Genomic DNA, 23146 nt, shown 5'->3' on the forward strand with positions numbered 1-23146 from the left:
CCTCTTAACAATTTAAAGCAATACTCAACATTGAGGGGCTCATTATACCACATATGTGCAATCACGCCTCCACGTCACTCTTAGAACTTTCAAGTCTGTCTTTCTCTCCTAATTGGCATTTGAGCAGTTTGTTTTCAGGTTCCACACTGAATCATCCCTATAAAGATGCACTTCCTCCCGGACCGCAGATGATAACTTCTGGGTCACGGTAGGAAGCTTCAACAAGGACATGCAAGTGGCACTCTTGAGGTAACTGAAAAAGAAACAACAGCTACAATCAAAGGTAATGTACGCAATAAGCTATCACCGCCATGCCTTGTCCATTTTTTATCGTAGAGCTCCCGCAGCACCCGATGGAGTTTGATTAAACTTCTACAAAAGTGCTATTTAGTTTATCAACATTCCAATGCTTTTACATTCAAATCACAAAGCCCAAAAAAGAACACAATACGAATATAAAGGCTAAAGTAATAATTTTCGTAAAGCATGCTTTTCTCTCTTTATAATAAGAAGGGTGTGAAGATTTTAACAATTATCTCAACACTTCTTTTTAGACACGTTCTTTAGCATGCGTTAAGCACAGTATCGTAACCCCTTAAGTGCTCCCGTCGACCAATGGCCGTCGCGAGCACTAACTCCGCAGTGGTGCGCACGTCCGTTGGCCGACGCGGCCCCGCCCACTCATTAAAACCGCCGCACCACAGCGGAATTCGCGCCGCGGTTAAGCGGTTAACCAAATCGTAAACGCGGGCTTTTGTAGAGAAAGATTATTATAATTGACATGCTTTTCGTCCACTTAACGGCAACTTAACAGCCATAAACTTTTTTGCTTTCCGCCAGAGCATACATTTTTGCATTACTACGTTCATATGTAAGCTCACCCCGCCAATAAAATTAACTCCATGCCTTCTTGAGACCGATCCCTGTTTGACTACTAACGTTTTACTGTCATATGTAATGAGAAATTACATTAGTACAGTACACAAATTGGGTTACATATGCAAATAGCATTAAAAATCCCAGCACCTAATGAGACAACTATATACTTAATCTATATGAAGCAAAATATGCATAAGTTTCCTTTACTTCTTTTTTCTTTCCCAAGCTATAGGTAGAACTGTAACCTACACACTCGTAAATTATATGAAATAATGATGACGATGGTTAAGTGACATTAACGTATCTAATTTGTTAAAGCAATCCACCTCGTTATCACTACAACTACGGTCCTAATGAAAGTCCAACAATCTATAGAGACACCCATGGACTGAAACATGTCGACCACTGCAATAACCATTATATAGGTGCAGAGGATCATTTACATACCCACCAGAGTACCACATGCTGTTTTTAATCTTACCCCATTCCTCACGAATGAAACAAAGAGTACAGGAAAGGAGGTATTTTTAACTTTTCACTTTTTTCCACTAACACTACCGAAATCACGACCGTCATAGATCCAGATGGTCTCCGTCCAGGTGGAGGAAAGTTGACTGCTTGGAGAACGGGAAACTTAGGCGGAAAAGGACCCAATGATAAAACCAACCACCTAACCTTTTCAAGCGGAGAACCAAGATATACAGCTACCCAAGGGTTAGAGTGTATGAGGGCCTTCATACAACACTTACAGACCCTGGCTTACAAAAGACACGTGATTCATTCCCTTTTGATTATAAACTAAGAAAGCTGGTAACCATCTTTTCGTAGAATGCAGCAAAGTAGATTCACATGATATTAACACTTAAGCCCTCTACTGTTGGGCCTGACAGTTTGCACATTGTCTTTTTAAAAAAAGTTTAAGTTAACTTCACACTTGGTCTACCATGCACCCACTAGGCCATAGGCTCCACATTAGACTGTTTTCCACTCCGCGGTTGAGTAGCGTAAGTGAAGAGCAGTAACGAAGACAGAGTATGCTGTGTCTCATAAAGGGAAAGACTAAGGGGGAAAACATATGTGATCATCACTGGTTCCGGGGAGGAGGGTGGGTACATCTGAATCTGCAAAACAACATGCTACCAAAAGATGGTTACAGGTTACATGATATTTTCCATTCATAGCATGTGTGGCTTGAAGATACACATGTTCAGCAAAGACTATATGGCATTCCTTCCTCAAGCAGTGGTTAGCGAACAGAAGATGCAGATGTTTGGAACACTTTTCATAGGACAGCTTGACCAACTAAAGTCTGTTGATGGGCTAGAAAATCCACACAGCAGTGCTTGATGAAAGTGTATGAAAGTTTATGGGATTGGATAAGTGGCAGCCTTGCAGATATCCGTTAACAGGGTGTTATCTAGGAAAGTGAAAGAGGCACTCTTTTTGTGGAGCCAAGCACACATTGTAGAGTTTGCTCCAGGGGGGCTCAGGGATGCCCCCTGGTCATTAGCATAGCAAGTCTGATTGCACTTGATAATCCATCTCACAATACTCCATTTAGAGATGGGTTGGCCCCTGTGATGATTCACAATCGTTACAACATGTTATTGGACTTATTAAATGGCTTAGGTCTAGAAGTATGAACAATAGTAATAGTGATTACCAAATAGCGTTTTATTTGCTAATTACTATTTGGTTATCGCTATTATTAATGTACAAAAGTGTCGTCTAGCCCTTATTCCCTAAATAGAAATATGGTAGTTGGTCCCAAATAGATCTACCTCATGACTAATAACGAGGTAGCTCACAATTTGTGACCCACTAGGATTTACTGCCTTCACATGAAGGTGGCCTACTGGGGTCAGCTGACCACCATGTCTGTGGTTACTTTTATATAAAGCAATCATTTTATTTTTAAATGCAGCCCACTTATCATTAAAGGAAAGCGGGATGCATGTAAAAATAAACATTAAATGTTTCACTTTTATTTTTTACGGATAGGCAGTGGTCTGTGGGACTACTGCTGCTCTTAAATTTATTTTTATTTTAAACATTCTCGAAGGGAAAAAGGACCCCTTCCTATTTTCAAATGGGTTAACACCAACTTTCAGTTGGTGGTAAAGTACGAATGTTTTACGACCGTATTTCAGTCGTGAAATATTGGTACATACTATTCAGATTTCCTTTTTGGAACAGATGTTCGGAACACGCCCCTTCCAAACAGTGATTCTATATATGTTCACAAACCCAATCTGTGATTCTGTAATAAGTTACCAAAATGCAATTTGGAGTTTCCTCATTGCCAAAAGCATTTTTGCAACCGCAAACGGCCCCATTCTGCAAATTCTGCAAATCAGGCCATTTGAGACTTCAAAAATGCTTCATACACCTAGCCCTTGGTTCTATCAGTATAGTGCTTTACCACCCTCTAAACATCTATGGTGTAAAGTGCCCTTTCAGCTTCAGACTCTGGTTGCAGGAAGAAAATGGGCTGCTCAATTGCTTAGATGCTACTAGAATGACGATCTTAGACACCAGCCTTATCTTCTTACCGGTGTACAGGATGAGTGGGAGAGGGGGAAAAACTCAGGCAATTGTACTTGACCAGTTCAACCATAGTGCATTGCCCATGGACTATAAATGCGGGTACATGAAAGCAAAGTTTGGACATTTTTGGCATTGGCAAAAAGGTTGATGGACGGAGTTCTCCACTGATAAAAGGACTTATGAAGTACGCGGGGAAAGAGTTCCCCCACATGGACTAGTTGAAGCGTCCTGCTGAGAAGGTTCACAAATTTGCTCTCTACTCTTGGCACTTGGTCTGCCTACAGATGAATGTTGTTGAAGGTCATCTAATGCTAAATCTCCTTAGCCAGTGCAGACTTGGAGAGAGTGAATTTGTAATAAATGTCTGTAACATTGTCCATCTTTATGTATACTGTTTTGCCACGGATAAGTTTGATAAAGGCTTTGAGGTCTAGACAGGTGGATAGCAAGTCAATGTAGTTAATCTGATGCCTCTGTTCCTCAGGGGTCCAGATGCCTTATATAGTCTTGTTGTGAAGGTGACCCCATGAGAGACGGTAATGGTCACTTGTGGAAGTAGGTCTTGGAAGGGCTTGAGGAGCACTAAGTTGTTGCTATTCCTTAGGAATAGTGAGCCCAGTTCATTCTGAATACTAGGTCTTCCCAGTGCCCTTCCGCCTTTGCTTATTGCATCGGGAAGCACTCCTAGAATTGTCTCATGTGTAATCTGGCATGTGGCACTATCACTATGCAGGAGGCCATCATCCCCAACAGTGTCATCACAGTTCTTACAGTCAGATGATGTTGTGTCTGAAACATAGGCAGCAGCTGTTGGAATGCTATCACCCTATGTTCATTCGCTAGTGCTTTCCTTGTTGCAGCATTTGGAATAGAGCCAACAAGGGCTTGATCTGCTGATGTTGAAGATGTTGCTTCTTGATGTTGATGGTGAACTCTAGCTTGTTGAGTAGAGACACTGCTGTTTAAGTGTGTACTCGACATTGTCGCTTGCTGCTGCTCTTTAGGTATGGGAAGAGGCGTATGGCATTTCTGTGCAGAAATGCTGCCACTATTGCTATGCATTAACACTCTTGGAGCCGTAGTTACCCCGAGGGGTAACATCTTGAATGGGTAGTGTTGTCCACTTGCTACAAATCGTAGGGCTCAGTGGTGCGCTAGTTGGATGGGGATGTGGAAGTACTTATCTTTTACATCGAGCACTGACATGAAGTCTCTTGGCGGAGCAGCAGTTGAAATATGCAGGAACACTGTGTGAAAGTGTTTGGAGAGGATGAACCTCTTCAATGGTCGGAGGTCTAGGATTGCCCTCTGAAGCTATCGGTGATCTAAGCTGAGGAAGTGGAGGCGGGGTGGGATGATGGGTTGGCATTATGGGTATGTGAGACAGTATCCTATGCACACAATGAAGAGCATCCAATGTTCTTAGGGTACGTCTTTCCACTGAGTGAAGAAGTACTTTCCCCCCAAGGGGATTGAATCGGGAGACACTGCTTACAGGCGGAGGTGTGTCGACTGGAGCCACCTCTGTCACAGTCATTAGCCCTGTTGGGGCCAATCTGAAACATACTGGTCTGCTGTGGGTTTTGAAATCTTTGTTGTTGCTGCTGATAGGGTTGTCTCTGACCCCAGGCTACAGCTTTAGCGCCTCCCCTGCTTTTCTGTCTGAGAAACACAGATCTAGGGCTGAGGGATTGCAGGGCACCCATGGATTTGGCACGGCCTGTGCCCCTTTTGATTTTCTTGAGCATCTGGTCCAACTTGCGGCTAAATAGATGCTCATCATCAAAAAGGAAATTAAGGAAGAGTTGTTGCACCTCTGGCTGAAATCCGTAGATCCTGGATCAGGTATGCCTCCGAAGAAGGCTGCTGATGTTAATCCCCCTAGCAGCAGTATCTGCTGCATTGAGGTAAGATCTAATAATGGCATTGCTGGCAATTTTCCCTTATGCATTAAGCTCCCAGACCAACTTCCTGTGGGCATCTGGAAGGTGCTTGTTCAACTCCTCCATCTCAGCCCAGAGAGAATGATTGTAGAGGGTGAGGAGGCCTGCAGATTTGGCAATGTGGCAGCGGGTGCTGACTCCAAGTGTCACACGCATGCCTGTGGCTTCTATGAGCATCAATTCCGTGCCAGGGCGAGGTTTGGCCTCTGTTGCCTGAACCAATACCCTTTTTCGTATCGTACAGTATGTATGACTAATGAGTCAGGGGCAACCTGGGTTGTCAGGAGCAGGTTTCAACTTGTTTTTGACCCTCTGTGTCACAACTTAGACCTTTATCATTTCCTTAAAGTTGTTGGTGGACGACCTCAATATTCCATTTAGCCTGGGGAGGTAGTGGACTGTCCACAAGGTGCTTTCCATGAGGTAATTGTCATATTGCACAGTGTGCATTTTAACCTGATGGTGATGGGCAGCCAGCTAAATCACTGCATGGTAGGGGGCAGTATCATTGGGTGGCAAGGCTTTGTTGGGGTAAGATTTGAAACCAAGATCTTCTTGCGGGGTGTTGCCACATAATCCTTCCAATGGTAATGAAGACTGCCAAGGTCTGAGTTGGTGTCCTGTGAGTCGAGAGGAGGGGAATGTGGTGGTTGTGGTGGTGTAGGTGGCTTTGTAGGTGAAGGTGGAAAAAACAGGCTGGCAGTGAGAAGAGCTCAAAGCTCGGATGATAGTGACAGTGTCCAGATGAATAAACAGTTTTTCTGTTTTTCATTGAGGACCTTGGACAGTTTTTTGAAGAGTGACTCCCTCAGGAGTGGCTGATCTCATTGTGGGGGGATTCAATGCCAAATTTGATGTTGGTGGTAGTTCAGATCTCAATGTACATATTGGCTCTGGGTGGACCTTTTTGAGGCCTGGAGGTGGCACTGAGGAATGACGTGGATCGAAGTCTTTTGAAGGGGCTTTGGTAGGTGTTGACCCAGAGGGTGCCTGCAGGAGGAGTCAAATCCGATGCTTTATGCATTTTGTGGCTCAATTCGGGACTCAAAGCCTGGTGTCCACATGAGCATTTTGGGGAGAGTGACCTTGTGGTGGCTGCGGCGCGGGAGTCAACCTGGTCTTTGGGCCAGGGATATGGGCTTACACCTGTCTCATGGCAAACTCTTGCTCCTCTTCATCTTCATAGGCCTCAGAGAAAGTTTACTCAGGACTCTCACTTCTTTGTACTCTTAGAATTCCAGAGGAGGCAACCTGTTCCTCCTCAACATCGTTGGGGCCTCAGGGGAGGCTTGCATCTTTTAGTGATCCAACTGCCAAATTCTTTGGCACCAGACGATCTTTTTCCAGTAGAAGGCATGGCAGGCTTAACAGGAGGTCACAAGTTGCAGGCACCATTCTCGTCACTCCAGGGGCATTTGGCATTACACATAAGGCAAAATTGGAAGAGTGGATATTCCATACACTCACACATTTTCCAAAATACGACGAGAAGACTCAAGGTTTCCCCGAGGTCAGGAACCCTAGGGTGCGGTGCGTCAAAGGCTAACGGTCGGTGACCGTTGGGGCAGAAGTCCTGTGTGTCGTATGGGAAAAAAACTCTGCGTCACAGTGGTTTTGGTCTCTTTACAGGATTAAAACTGAAACATTGCCAACAGCAAATGTTATAACTTGCCAAACAATGTTTCGTTACCTGGGTGTTAATGTTTAACTTTGGCAAACCAAAGCAACTCCAGATTGCTGATCAATTTAATCCCCACTGGTATCTTTGAGTGGAAAATGTACTTTGTCATAAAATCATGTGCAATTGCAGATATTATCTTTGCGAAAGAAGGGGAGGTGAAATATCTAAACGTTGCCAGCAGCAAGCTATTCTATTTATATCACCTTTGCGAACCAACCTATTACTAATACCTCAGGGGAACATGGTGAAGGGCCAGCAGGAACATCTCTAAAAGTTAATAACTGTTTGTTTTACTGAGGCTCACACATTTACAACTTCAGAATCTGCAGTTTTTTACCGTGATAGGAAGGCATGCTGTACTGTACATTTTTGCATCCACAAACCCAGTAATTCGAAAAAAATTACCGGGATTGTGAATGCAAATTATGTTATATTAAGTGTAGCTGTAAAGCACGCATCCTACTTGAAGGGTATCTCATCTGAAGAGCAACATTTTCCTTTTTTCCCTGAATTCTAGGGCTGAGTTGGGAGCCTTACTCTGAAGAGGGAACACGTTTCAGGCTTTGAGAGCCAGGTTCAAGCAGTCGTGGCTGCCAACTCTGGATATTTGGATGCAGCGGGCAGTGGTGAGCAGGAGACTAGCTGAGCAGTGGTGTCTGGTGGGGGTGTGGAAGCTAATGTGGTTGCTCAGGTAGGAGGGGAGTGATTTGTATATGTGTGAGTAATTTGAACTGTGCACGCTTGTGTATGGGGAGTCAGTGGAGTCTCTGAGTTAAGGGGAGATGTGGGTACATGGAGGGAGGTTGAGTGTGAGTCTGGTTGCTGTATTGTGAATGATCTAGAGTTCTTGGTAAGTTGGGCAGAATTCCTGGTGTAGAGCACGCTTCCGCAGTCTAGCTTGTTGGTGATGGATGCTTGCCAGCCAAAAAAAGCATTTCCTAATTGATCACAAAACCTGTTTTGCGATCAATTTTGAATTGCTATTGGGAGGGGGAGTAAAAGGAACGCCCTTTCCAAATTGTAAGTTGCAATATTATTTATCAGGGGTCACTCACAAAGCACTGATCACTTACTGACATCTCTAAAGAAATGCTTACTGATTCACAAGGGAAGGTGTCCCTTTGGGAATTTTGGTAGGTAACCCGGGTGGGAAGAGGCAGTGGTCTAGTGGACCTCTGCTAGCTTCTCCTGATGTATTCCCAAATAGCAAACATGTTTTAATAATCAGTGCCTTTAATCCCTTTAAGGAGCACAAGCTGCTTTAAAAAAAAAAGGTGCCAAATAGGGAATGCCAGCACTGGGATGTCCGTCGGCTGTTCTTTGCACGCTGCAATCCCTGCCTCAATAGTCAATCATAGAGGGTTGAAAATAGCACCCTGCCTCATTAATATTTATTAGACAGAGCATACTGTGGCCCATGACTATTAGCACATGGGTCACATCACAAAATCGGAGACAGGTTGTAAAAAGGCTTTGCACAATTTGCGACAAATTTTTGCAACCTGTCTATAAGAGCATCAGGCCCTAAATCCCCAAACGTCAAACTAAACTCATAATAGGGGCCTAATTCACAAAGATGCTACTGTCAAGAACTCTTGAATTCTAGGAGTGAGTTGGCAGCCCACTCAGTCAAGCAGCAAGTGGCATCTCAACCCCCTTTCTATTCCCCAAAAGTCTCATCCAACTAAACTCACTATCAAATCCACATTTCCTTACACTTTCTTTTTTCTGATGATTAAATTCTGATTCTGAGGGCACTATCCCCTTTTTCATCTGTTTGTCTTTCTAAGGATTGACTTTTCCTTGAATGGTCAATGTGTCAAGGAGAGAAATCATGCATGATTTCACAAAGTGCATTCAATCTCTGGTTTGTGTTTTTTGTGAGAGAGTCTTCTCGGGTGGGGAGGAGGTTGTGTGTGTCTGTGTATGTTTTCCGCCATTGGCTTGTTTTTTTCTCCAATTTGGGCTTTATTCAGCCATGGTAAGTATTTTGATGCTATTGCTGTTATTGTGTGTCTTTTTGTTTCCAATGCAAAGCTTGCACTGAAGTGCATGAGGGCTATGCTTTGCAAACGCTCTTCCCATTCCTGCCGGCTCCTTCACACCCCTCCCATGTGTTTCGATATTAATGAATTAATGAATTTCTCTAATGCCATGATCACAGACTTCCCTTTCCGTGTTTTTGCGCCCACTAGGCACTTTACCCCAAACAAATTGGAACATATATTGTTTCAGAGAAACACTCAGAACATTGACAAAAGGCATTGAGTCTTTAAATAACAAACTATACATAGGCTGCGCAGAGTATTTCCCAAGAAGCCATAGAACTCGTAAAATTTTTAGAAATGTTGGTGTCTGTTTTAAAGATATCGAGTATTAGTTTCCTTGTTCGCAGACCTGCAGCTCCTCGGAACCGCTGCTGCGCAACGCATCCTCAATGCGAGACTAAGCAACACTCCGCAACCAGGATTATAGTACTTTGTTCAGTGGGCCTAGCTAAGTCCCTGTATATGGCTGTGCTCCATCGCGGTCCGCCTGAACTTGTGCCTTTGTCCCTGTCCGGCATGACCAGAAAAGCACAGTTGGTGCTTTGTGCTTTAAAGAAATATTTTTTACTTTAACATTTAAAATTGCATATCTCCAGTTCTACTAATTGGAGTTCTGTCATTTTACTGTCATAATACTTAACATTTTATTCTATTTTTCTAAATTGGAGTGGAATGTTTTCCTTGTGTTGTGTTTTCACTTTATTACAGTTTGTCTGTTCCATAAATACTTTAATCCTAATTTGCTTGTGTGCCAAGCTACCACAGTGTTAAGCACAGGATAATTTGGGGTTTGTGTTTGTTTCACCTTGACAAGAATTGCGTTTGACGCTTTAGTAGGTTTTTACTCCCTTAACAAGTAACCCAATTTTTTACAAATAGAAATTATTTATGTTTCAGTTCAATGAATGTCAGAGTTCCTCCAATACCCAGAGTCTGAGAAGTTGAGATATTTTAACTGTATATTATTTGCCACAGAAGTTGTTAGAGGCATCTATACACGGATAATTAATTGAAGATATCAATCTTATTTTTAGATATCCACTATGACCCAGTAGGCGCCTGTGCCCAGCAGAGTGCAGATTCCGATTGGCGATATCCAATTATTATGTTTTCTCTTGTATCCGATTATCCTTAACCCAGGTGTACTGCTAAACCAACATATTGCTATTGTGTATGGTTGGCTGTGGATACTTAAAAGTGCAGAACAGTAAATCCCTCTACCTGCATCTGAAATTCAGATCAGTGCATTCTGAAATCTTCAAGTTTCTCTTTGTACTCTTCATTCTCTCAGTTAACTTCTCTGCCCACCTCCCCCTCTTTTTACTCCCTCCTGCCCATCTCCCCTTTCCCATGTGCCCTCCCCTTCACCTAAATCACTACCCACTCGTTTCCCTCCTTTCCCTGAGTGCTTCTTACTCTCCCATCCCAGCACCCTCTTAGTCCCACAAATGCCTTCCTCCTTCCCCAGTGCGTTCCTTGGTTGCCCCCCCGTGGCTTCTTATTAGCAGGTATTTTTTATTTCCTTTTCATTTCAGAAAAAATATAAAGGTTACCCCAGTACTACTGGTTTTGCCAATGTTCTTCAGTTATTCCAGCCCTGAAGCAATTCACAAGAATGTCTTTTTTCTGCTCTTTTCTTTTTTATACAGATTTTATGTCTTTGTTCTGTTCTTGCCTAATTCTGCCAACTTTGGTAGCATTTTGCTCCCCAAGGCTAGGCAGACATTTCCTAAGAATTTGCTTTGTGGAATGAGAATCATCACTACAAGTCAATGATGCAGAACATATTTTAAAATATCTAAATGCACATTTTTGAGGTGATGTTTAATTTCACTGTACAGATTTAAATCTTACAGCCAAGGTTGTACTGCAAAATGGCAACAGAGACAATGTATTTGCCATCAATATGCAATGAACATTTGTGTAACTAAGGCACTGCAGAATTTTCAAAGACATCTTGGTGACCATAAGCTTCAGTGTGATATAACTTACTACCACTTCTCATCCATTGGTCTCACTCACCCACATTCTCCTGTTCATTTATCTACATTTAATGACCGCCACCAAACAACAGAGCATTCACAAATGTTTGTTTCATGCAAAACATCATTCCACAAAAACCTCTGCATCTTCGACTGACCTGCACAACTGGTTCTAATGCCACAAAGACACCCAACCAAGATCCTCATCATGAACCAGGTGGCCCTCAGCCTATCACAACTTGTCTGATGATCACCACCATCAATTGTATATGCCTGGGACACAATTGCTGCTCCACCAAGACTTGCCACAATACCAGGAAACCTTAACATAAGCTGTAGTGATCGCGCCTCATTTTCCAATGTGTAAAGTACTACAGGAGCAGTTAACAAGAAGGCTACGGCCTGCGGACCAATCCAAACCTCTCAGCACTTGAACTCCATCTCACTACCATCTCTCCCAGAAGCAAGTAAGAGAAACGGAAGTGCTCTACAACCTGCTCAACAAAAGCGACAATGGTTTCAACAAACTGATACCCCTGAAGACACTGACATGCATTGCCCATATAACAAAGATCCAATGCTTAAAAAGAAAAAAAGATAAGAAAAATTAAGACAGAATTCAGTCCATTAAAACAAAAGTCAAAGAAATGACTGAATCAAAATGAACTACATAGAAGTGTCTCATAATGTCACAATCCAGAGTGCTCCTCCACCAAACTCCTGCACTTTAAAGCATACTGCAATGTCATCACAAATATGCGTATCTCAAAAACAAAGAACCAGCTCTTGTGTCAGCAGTTGGAATCTCGGCAACTAGTTTACTGACTAGCATAAGAGAAAAGACAATGTCAGACAGTCTTCAACCAACTCTCCGACTTCCAGTTCAATGATCACTGCAAGCAAGTCAGCTGATTTTCTTCAGCTAATGGGTGTATGAGAGTTCTTCCTACAAATGTGCAGTGGAAGCTCAAATGAGGAATGAACTGAGCATAACAAATCATTAAGGTCCCCCAAGGGACACTCTCTAATAGTCTATGGGTCATGAAGGACTTTTGAGATATCATGAGCCCATAATAATTCTCAAAAATTTCCTTTGAAACACTATGTATTAGATGTCTTTATGAAATACTTTTTTTGGGTCCAATAGTTCAATACTTTTGTTAGCTTTTATGAGGTCTGTATGAAATCACACTTAAAATACAGGAAAAGTCTCATTCTCATTTTTTTTGCACTTGTGTGCAGTGATAGCTACTTAATATTGAATGTTTTTGGTGCTGTATCAATTATTAAATAACTATGCATTTGAATACTGATGACAAATTATACAATCTTTGCTTCTGAATTTTGTGCAATAGAGAGACTGGTATATACTAATACATGGTGAACAACAGTGCACTTGCTTTCCTTTCTGTCTTAAAAAGGTGTACAAAAAATAGCCGAATTATCTATTCTTTGGATATGTAGCCACATTCCTGTTAAACCGGCACCATTAATCAATGGCCATTGGGGAACCCTTCCCCACAACTGATAAGAAAGGATGCTGGGCCTCATCAAATCCTTCACTCTGCTACACTAACAACGCAGGCACACAGACCATCCCAAAGCTGGATTGCCTGAAGGATCTAGACGGCACATGCTATGATGGTTACCTCTGAGCTAGCAACAAATAGATGCTGAGTAACCACTTCAAACTTTTCTCTTCCAAAATAGAGCTATTGACATTTGAAGAGTGGAAAAACTACCAACCTACAACAAGCAGGCCTCCTCTGACTCCAGAACTCAGTCTTCCTGCAGCAACATCAATGGAAGAAAGATATCTGGGAATGGTCGTGGACTTCTGACTGTCTCTCACCCCCAAAGGGAACAAAGTTGAAGAAAGCACTCCAAACTATTTGAAATTTTTTTCCCTCTCCTAAATTTTCATCAGAAGCTACAGGAATTATCACCCTTATTATATCTTACATAGGCTAAGTCAATGGTTTAAACATAGGGACCCGGCTCTTCCTAATCGAAAGACTTCAAAGGATCCCAAAAGCAGTAGCAACTCCTACACCATCACCTCTAGGGAAGTATCAGATCAGTGCCTAAAGGTCTTCACTGTTTCCCTATTGAGAGATGTTCCACCTTCAAAACGGATGTATGACGTTACGACGCATACTTTTACAACGCCTACCTTTACAACGCAATTTTTACAACGCAGGATCCTTTACAACGAATGTCTTTACAACGCATGATATTACATCGCAGATGCCTTTACAACGCATGCGATTACAACGTAAGTATAGGTAAGTATATAATATTATTTTAAAAAGTAATTAATTAAAATTAATTTAATTTAATTTTTATTTTACTTTAATTTTCTTATTTTTTAAAATATATATATATATTTTTTAAAATGTAGGTATTTTAAAATAATATTCTAACTCCATAGGGGAGTAATAGTAGGGTACGTGCTGGATAGTGTAGGGGTTAAAATTACTATTCTAACGCCAGGGGGGTGTAATAGTAGGGTAAGTGCTGGATAGTGAAGGGGTAAAATTTACTATTCTAACTCCAGGGGGGTGAAATAGTAGGGTAAGTGCTGGATAGTGTAGGGGTTAAAATTACTATTCTAACTCCAGGGGGGTGTAATAGTAGGGTAAGTGCTGGATAGTGTAGGGGTAAAATTTACTATTCTAACTCCAGGGGGGTGAAATAGTAGGGTAAGTGCTGGATAGTGTAGGGGTAAAAATTACTATTCTAACTCCAGGGGGGTGTAATAGTAGGGTAAGTGCTGGATAGTGTAGGGGTTAAAATTACTATTCTAACTCCAGGGGGGTGTAATAGTAGGGTAAGTGCTGGATAGTGTAGGGGTAAAATTTACTATTCTAAATCCAGGGGGGTGAAATAGTAGGGTAAGTGCTGGATAGTGTAGGGGTAAAAATTACTATTCTAACTCCAGGGGGGTGTAATAGTAGGGTAAGTGCTGGATAGTGTAGGGGTAAAAATTACTATTCTAACTCCAGGGGGGTGTAATAGTAGGGTAAGTGCTGGATAGTGTAGGGGTAAAAATTACTATTCTAACTCCAGCGGGGGTGTCATAGTAGGGTAAGTGCTGGATAGTGTAGGGGTAATTTTTTTTATTAATAATAAAATTACTTACATTATTTTTTTTAATAAATGATAATTTTTTTAAATATATTAAATAATTAATATTTAATTATTTTTAAAACATGTTTAAATAAAATAAAATACATTTTTTATTAAATAACATTAATTATAATTATATACTTACCTATACTTACGTTGTAATGGTATGCGTTGTAAAGGCATCTGCGATGTAATATCATGCGCTGTAAAAGACATTCGTTGTAAAGGATCCTGCGTTGTAAAAAATGCGTTGTAAAGGTAGTTCGTGGTAAAAGTTGCGTTGAAACGGTTGTTTCCCCTTCAAGACACATGGCCCATGGGGCTTTCCATAGTAAGGGCTGGTGCTTCTTCAAAGTAAAGCTTTAAAAAGAATTACAGAACAGGACACGTCTGAAGACTAGAAGCTAGACTGACCTCTACCCACTAGAAGAAATTAGATGGTGAGTCCTCATTCTCCTTAGAGTTATAAGAATCTAAGAGCGCTTCGTTTTGAGGTAGGTAAAGACTTAGGTCTCCCTAAAATAGGATGCAGGATCACACCCGCCAATTAATCAATCAAAAATGGATGTCAGTTTACTGCAGACAATACTGACCCCAACCATAACTTGTTAATCTCACAAGAATGGTAGGCACAACCACATTTAAAAAATCTCTAATTTTACTTTATTCCTGTCCAGGCACAAGTGCAGCTATTCCATCCAAGTGACAAGAAATGTTCAATTCACTTCTCATCATGTTCAACCCCAAAGCACTTCATAGATAGGCAGCCCCCAAAACAGAAACCCTTCCAACCAGACAGCAATCATATAAATGTGAACCAATCTGATTCTCTCTAATTTTTGCTCCACTATATGCTTAAATTCAACAGCAGATGACAGGATAAGAGTGCTGCTGTGGTAATCATGCACAACACCAAAAGGCGTTCTAAATAGACCACATTAAAGCCCTACATCCTTCTAACCAAGCACACCTTAACTGTAGTATGCTACCCATCTGTTAGGGAGCGTTGGCAACTCATCAGGGGGTTCAAAGTGCTGCATAAGTTTAACCGCAAACCAATATATTTGATTACTATGTTTTAACCTGCTGACAGCTTAGGTCATACTCAACTTTAGAAGTTATCTCTGTAAGGAGGAGGCTTTCAATGTCACCTTCCTTCAGCCTACTTAAGGGTTGTTTCCTCTTTGAGATAGTGCACATCTTGTAAAATAGGGAGCTGTGAATCCATGTGTTTCCCCACGTCCAGGAATCTGTGGATTGTTTTAATATATGTTCCTCCATCCTAGATAGGCATTAGCAAGGATAACAACCCTCACCTTGTAGGAGTAAGCCATATGCCATTACAAAGGTGTCAGGAGTACCCTTTACTTAGGGGATTAGTACTTGCCCCTTCTGACTATACAAGCGGACGGGGAAAACCTTAAAAAGTCTAGAGACTTAAAAATGTATTAATGGATTGGCGCTTGGGATAAGTAGTGAATTGAGATGACTCACTCCATGTATGTAGTTCGTTTAAGTAACATTAAAGGGAAGCAAGCTAACTGACTAACTGCAACATACCCATTGTAGCAGTAGACTGCATAAGACAGCAATTATAGGAGCATTCTCATTGCACTGGTTTCCTCTTACTCACAGTGAAAACCACAGTACTTGGATCACAGGAACTAGAAAATAGATGTTGCCATGTTCATAATGTTAGAAAGAAGCACCTGAGGGATTTACTAGCAATCGTTTGCCTGGTTTATTAGATTGATTCTTCACCACAGAGACAAAGGTAATCAGCTGGAGAGGCAGATAGGGAGACGTCTGCCCCTTGTTAACCAGAGTTTCATATTTACTGATCACAAATGGTGATAGAACCATATCAACCTCCCTCTCAACATCTTTCTTACCTTAAAGGTATCTGCCAAAAAAGGGTTTCTGAAAATTTGTCCGTGTCTAGGTGTGTCGCCATTAATCAAAAGTTCCAGACCGTGCTTGTTATTTGGAGCCTTGAGAATTGTAACTGCATCCTTCCAGAGCTTGGCAGAAATCTCCGATACAGGGAATCCATGTTCAGCTAGATCAATAGAAGGTTTTAAGATCTCTGCTAGGGACACCTGTGAAGTAATTTTACAAAATAGTAACTATAAAATGTCTTTGAAATTAGCTTGCTTTAAGTGATGCACTTCTTCTCATATATAACACAAAAATTTTGTTACACAGATGACACATGCAGTATGGTATATATGTATTTACATCGTCATCAAAATATTTCGATCACAAGTATCTTATAAAATGAATACAATGTAAAAATAATGCAAACAATAAAAACAGTATACAAAATACAGAATACACCATAGATATAAGCAATGCAGAGTTAAAATCTATAACAATAGCCCTATACAAGGATTTTGGAAACTATGTAATACATTTGGAACGTTTGATCCACTATACTTGCTAGAATCTGGCCAGGCCAAATACCACCACCCTACTCGTGTCAGTGGCTAAGATTCTCATGACCTCCAAATAATGCCCAGGTCCTACCAATCTACATATTGACACAATCCACTTTGCCCGCAGATTTTTATAATAGGGGCAGAAGAATAGCAGGTGGACAATTGACTCTGGGCAAGCATTGCATGCAGGACACTCATCGTCTGTGGAGGAATTACTACACCACTTTTTACAAAACAAATCACACTTTGTTTAGTAAAGTTTTAAAACGGTATTGAATTAATAATTTCGGGGCCAGCGGAGGTACAATTTCATCAATGGATTCCTCGTAAAAAGGGGCAAATTTAAAATTAGTAAAATCTTGGGTCAGTGTGCCCACCCGTTTGGCCGCCTCCTTCTCCATAATCGTATCCCAGTATATCTTTTTAAGACTATATTTTGGAATAAGGGCCAGGTTTTCTGGGGTGGACCAGTATCCCTCCATCCCAATGCTCTTCAATAAATTCTTCAAGCACATAAACCATGGAATAGAATTCACCTGGGATCGCTTTAGGAAGTCTATCGTCTCTGCTCTATATGGAGTAAGCTCGTTTACTGACCACAGGCGGTGCCAAAACATTAACTGCTTATAACCCATCTATATGTATTTACATGTTTCTAGGATTTCCAAATTCGCTCTAAACAGAAATCGAGAACAACATGCAAACATGAACAAATTTGTATAATATGAAAAAACATGGCTTAAACTCTGATAAATTGTCAGGTTTGCAAACAATAATATATTTGTAACTTAGTTTTAAATAAGGGAGTTCATTGGAAAATGCTAAATATAAATGTATTTCACAGGTTTGTTGATCTGCTTTTAGAAGTAATATTAAATTGGTAATATTGGCTTATTTTAATTTGGTAATAGCTCAAGTCTTGGAAATGTATTACATTGGTGATACGTTATATTGGCAATAGCTCAAGAGGGAAAGTGATTTCTCCTGCACAATGATCAGCAGCAGGAAGAAGAAAAGATATTTCCCAAGAGGGGTGTTATTGGATGGTAGGTGTGTTGTAAGGAGTTTATCCAGCACGTACTCTCTCAAATACAAGGAAGCAGAGACCCCCACCACAGTGCCTCCAGAATGACAGACTCAGGAGTGGATTCCCAGTAAAGAGCAAAAATCCTTAGCACAGTGGATGCGGAGGGAGGAAATGAGATTTCCTCATTGCAAAGTCCTAACGGATTTTTCTCCAAAACACATACTTGTAATAAATATTTCAGAACCCAGGTGTTGTGGGTCTGCTGAACTGATTTTGAGCTTTAGCTACCTACACATCATGGCTTTACATGGAACATAAGAAATGATTTGGAGCTAATAAGAGTATTTGCTTTGGGGGATTACACACTGGAACACTGCCTTTCAGGGAGGGATCATGTTAAGAAATGATCAATCCATCAGCTTCCACTGGTGAGAAGTAATGGACACTGTGCATAGTTGCTCTTTGTCTGCCCCTGACTGATGTGATCCCTGATGCATCATCTGTATCATGATCCTGTTAGACTTCTTACACAGTTAATACTGATGCCAGTTTTTACTGCACTCCTTCAAGCATAATGCTGAAATTCCATTCACATAAGAATTGTGATTGACTAGATAACCTGAAGATTATGGTATTGGTTAATTGTGCACACTAAAGATAAGACTGGTAGAACCTCCTGGATATGACTCTTGCAAACTTAACTCCACTTCAACCCTTGCTTTCACCAGTAAGCGCAAGGTTGGAATGCTAGAATTGCACGTCTTTGACCATTATAGAAGGTGATATCATGTGTTGAGACAACCTCATCAGCAAGGACAAACCTAAACATCAGTGAGACACAGCTTGATCAGTGTAAACTAATATTATGTCACATGCTTACACGAGAAACGTCTAGATTACCCACACTGTGTTTTGCCATTCTTGATGAGCCGGTCGCTGCATAGTGTGAATGAAAATAACTCTTTAATGACTTCTTAGCAGCCCTGGATGCTATTCAGAAAACCTCAGCATTGACAAAGACCTTTAACTAGACAGAAAACATGCCCAGAGGTTTACAGGATTCATGGATACATTTCCTAACCTGATCCCCTCCTCATCACTTCTTGAATTCTGCAAGAGGCTGAAGACCTGGCTTTTCGAGTAATGCCACTATGTCCAAGGTTTGGCTAGACTCACATGTGCTCAGGGCCAGAATAACCTCCAGGGTGATAGTACCTTTTACAAATCAGCATAACCTAATATCAGTGGGGTGGTGATAATGATAATGTTTATGAAACAACTGTAGCAACTTTGAATTTGCTAGTAGTTCCACCATGAAGAGGTAGCCTAAACCACACATTAACACATTTCTAGTTGCTACCTTTTACTGCTATCCTGTAGATTTGAGTAATGCACACAAGCACTCTAGTAATATCTGTGGTAGTGTTCTGATAAGTCCTGGAAAGAAGCACTTTCCCACAAGGTCGAAAAAATGTGAAATATTTTAGGAACTGCCAAAGAAAAGGTAGATAAGGAACATGTTGACATTCTGTATAACATATCTGCAAGGATTATGAGCAAGGAGTCAGTTAAGAAAATAATAGAAGAGGAAAGATACAAAGAGATTTACTGGCAAGAGGGTGAAACAAGAGAAGAGTAATCTGGGCTGCAACTGGCTTTGGATTGTGTAAATAACCACAGTACCTGGCACAGTTGAACTGTACTAGTTTAATTAAGCTAGTCTATTAATTGTTCTTCAAGGTGGGACAAAATGTTGGAAAAAGAAAACTCCAGAATATCTGGAGAGGCCTCACATCCATACACAGGTTGGTGAGAGATTTCTGATCCAAATCTTGGCTTTTAAGACAGTTGAGATTAAACAGGACAGTCTTGCTGGGCAAACACTGCAAGTAGCAAGGAGGCGAACCCTGAGATGACCAGAATAGTTTAAGAATAACACTAGACACTAATTGCAAACAAAATACTTGATTTGTAAAAACAGAAAATAGGTGCAAGGGCACAAATCTTTACTTAGGATGCCCTCAATAACACTTCCGAAAGCTGAGGTTGTCAGATACCAATGTTGTCTAGTTGTGATTCTCGCTCTTGCCCCTTTCTTCCAACACCCTGTACTTCTTGTCTCTTCATCTCACTCTTTCAGGTTCTTGTTAACCCCTGCTCTCTTGCCACTTTTTCCTATCTTTCCCTTCACCTTCCTCTATCCCTTTTTCGCCTTTCATTTTCTTGTTCTGGTTCAAAGACTGATAATGAAAAATAAGTCTGGGTCCCCATAAATAGGTGCTGTTTCTGAAGACCTGCAGCCACCAGCACAAATTAAGAACTGGTAGTTTACAAGTACGCCTGGTTGCAGGTGGGGCCCACCAGCACTCAGTCAGTCAGTCAATAAGCTTTATTTGACTTAATTTACAAAGACGTCACAGCATATATAAATACAGTAAAAATAAACACAACTAAAAGTTCATTCTAGATTTTAAAAAACAACACATTTTTGGAGACAATGGTCTCTACCTTTCTCAACAAACTTTGATACAGTGCAAGAGAAATAAAAACGCAAAAGGGGCAAAGAAGTATGGTAAAACAGTGCCAAAAAAGTCATATAAAGTTATAGGATGCCAGGAACGGTCTATCACTTCTGTCATGCATATGGAATGTAAAAGTGAATTACGCTGTGTGGATGAATAGCCAGTGCTTAATTTGTAGCTGTGCCAGTGACAGTATCAAAACAACTACTAACCATCACACTCATTCAAGTGTGACAATTCAGCCTATTTTAAGTCACCCAAATCTATAATAATGGCATGAGTGGCAGGTATTGTTCTTTTTTAATGTATATTGACTTATTAAACACTGTTTTTGTGCTCATTCCAAAATTAGACAGAGAGAGCTACCATGTGTTGGACTGTCACTAGAACCGGTGCTGGCAATTAAGTGACAGCGGTGAGCATCCAAAACGAACGGCACAATTTAAGCACTGTACATAAGGCAGACCCAAATTCGGGGGATTTGGAATTTGCCTATGGTTTGCGTTGTTATTTTTGGTTGCCTGCCAATGTTATGAGGTAATGACTGACTGGTGAATTACACCGCACTACTGTTATTGTTTTGGAGAAAGATGCTCACTTTACCTGTGTAAAATCTTAAATAAAAAGAAATATTTAAAAGGAGGAAAGTGCAGCGATAAAACAAAAGAGCCTGCACTAGTGAGATAAAAGGGCAGGGAATGTCTGGTGGATGATTAAAGAGGCATCAGGTGGAACCGGGGCAACAGTCAGCATCTGCTACCCCCCCAAATCTTTGATAGCACTGGTAGCGACCTTCTAAACAAAACTTTGGGGCCCAGCACTCTTTTTGTTTTACAAATCAAGAATTGCACAGCAGTAGAGAGATAGTATATACGAAGTGCATCATGTCTAATCTGGCAGCCCTAGAAGTATAATGAGAATGATATTTATGTATTGCAGAGAAGATCACAGGCCAGAAAATTAAAGTACCCCTCACTTGAAACATACACTGTTCCCTCTATGCATCCATTCTTACATCCCTTCACCTTTCCATCTACCCATTGCCCCATCCAACCATATTTCTTTTCACCTATCCATTTTTAAATATACTTTCACCCATTGCCCCATCAACATATATATATACATGTATCCTTCTCTGTCCTTTCAACCATCCATTCATTCACTCTTCTCCATCTATTTATTATTCCATCTTTCCATCTATTCACCCTTTCACCTTTCGATCCTGTTGCTTTTCCATTCAAGCTTCCTATACTTCCTTTCACCCTTCTATCCATCCTTTCAAAATCCCATCCTACCTTTGACATGTCTTTCGTTTTGCAATTCCTTCCCTTCTGTCACCTTCCCTTCCTCTGCTTTTTTCCCCCCTTTCCATCTTTTCTTGCGCATCCTTATTTTTTCTGATATGTTTCTCTTTCACACTTGTTGTTTTTCTATTTGTCCCTCTCTGAGGGGCCGATTCACAGAACTAATCTGAGATAAAATCCTAAAATTACTACTTTTGGTAGTAAGTTTAGGATTTCACTACCTATCTACTACCTAACTACCTAATTACTACCTAACTTTACTACCACTAAACTAAGGCATTTAGTAGTAGTAAAGTTAGGAGTCAGGAGTCCTAACTTGACTACTACTAAATGCTTTCTGTGAATACCAAAAGTAGTAAGTTAAGGAGTTCATCTCAGTTTAGTAGTAATAAAGTTATGAGTCCTAACTTTACTACTACTAAATGCCTTCTGTGAATACCCAAAGTAGTACGTTTTCGGATTTTATCTCAGATTAGTTCTGTGAATCCGCCCCTCAGTGGTTTCCTATTATTTCTCTTTCTAAGGGGAATAGTAGCAAGAACCTCGTTAAAATTAGGTCCTGCACATCTAACGTGGGCTTCAATTGGAATTCTATAACGCATATTAGCAAGCCCATTATCATCGTTTTAGCTGCAGTTTCCTGATGCTAAAACAGCAATAATTTTAACGAGGTTCTTTCTAATATGCCCCTAAGTTTTTTCTTTCCCTCGCTTAGATGCGCTAGTCCACTGAGCAACCAAATGCGGAAAAGGAAATAGAGGACCCTGCTGCAGGGCAGACTGGATCTCGGTTCTGAAAACAGGAAGAACGACTGGCTGCCAGAAGGATGCACGTGACTGAAGACTTGGTTATTAAGTTGTATTTGTATCGATTTTGATTTACAGGTTGTTCTTTTCAATTATGAGCTTTACATCTTATTCATAGTTGTATCTGATAAATTTGTATTTTTGTATTTCAGGGTTGTAGTACACCTCATCATCATCATCTTTATTCAGTCGATATTATCCATTAAGGCACAATAAAATCACATACAGAAATTTCACACTTCGAAAAAAATCGTAATAAAATATCCCATTTAAGCTCAAATAGTTGCCTCTCTTCAAATAATAGGGCCCAACAGAGTACACCTATGCATAGGGTGGCATGGACCTTTTGCCAGCTTTCACACTGCATAAAAAACAAAATAACTAGAAAATGTCACCTTTTTGCTTCCAAACAAGGAGACTGTGTCACACCAAGCAGCTGCCGCCCCTGGCACGGTCACTGTATGAGCATGGTGCAGAGGAAGTGGGTTTTCCTCATAAAAGCCTTGCTGTTTCAACATATCAATGTTCAGTTCCATGGGAGACCTTCCACTGCACAGATAACAGAATGCAATCAGTATAAGACAGATGACACATTAACACACTGCAGACAGGTCTAGTGATAAATGCGCTGCTATAGCTAACATGCTTGTCATCCAGCAAACAACTACAATGTATCCCAACCTGACTATCTGGGAAATAGATATCAGAGGTTCAAGAAAACACTCCAACCCACTAGACTACAGAGCACAACCCAAAACACAACTGTTTCCCTTGCTTCCAAACATTTAAAGAACCTGAAAACTACAGTTCACAAAATGTTTTATTGCCCCAAAGTGATTG

General features: G+C 40.8%; 1 protein-coding gene across 1 annotated transcript in view; it reads right to left on the reverse strand.

Moving 5' to 3' along the window:
• Nucleotides 1–23146, reverse strand: part of LOC144792825 (glutathione hydrolase-like YwrD proenzyme) — a 564131-nt gene that overhangs the window by 238012 nt on the left and 302973 nt on the right. The window contains exons 4-5 of the mRNA XM_078668023.1: nt 22702–22855; nt 16102–16308 (exon numbers count right to left, since the gene is read on the reverse strand). Coding sequence (XP_078524149.1) covers nt 16102–16308; nt 22702–22855 — 361 coding nt within the window. The remainder of the gene's footprint in view (nt 1–16101; nt 16309–22701; nt 22856–23146) is intronic.

The sequence above is a fragment of the Lissotriton helveticus genome, chromosome 11 (genome assembly GCF_964261635.1).
Source record: "Lissotriton helveticus chromosome 11, aLisHel1.1, whole genome shotgun sequence".
NCBI lineage: Eukaryota > Metazoa > Chordata > Amphibia > Caudata > Salamandridae > Lissotriton > Lissotriton helveticus.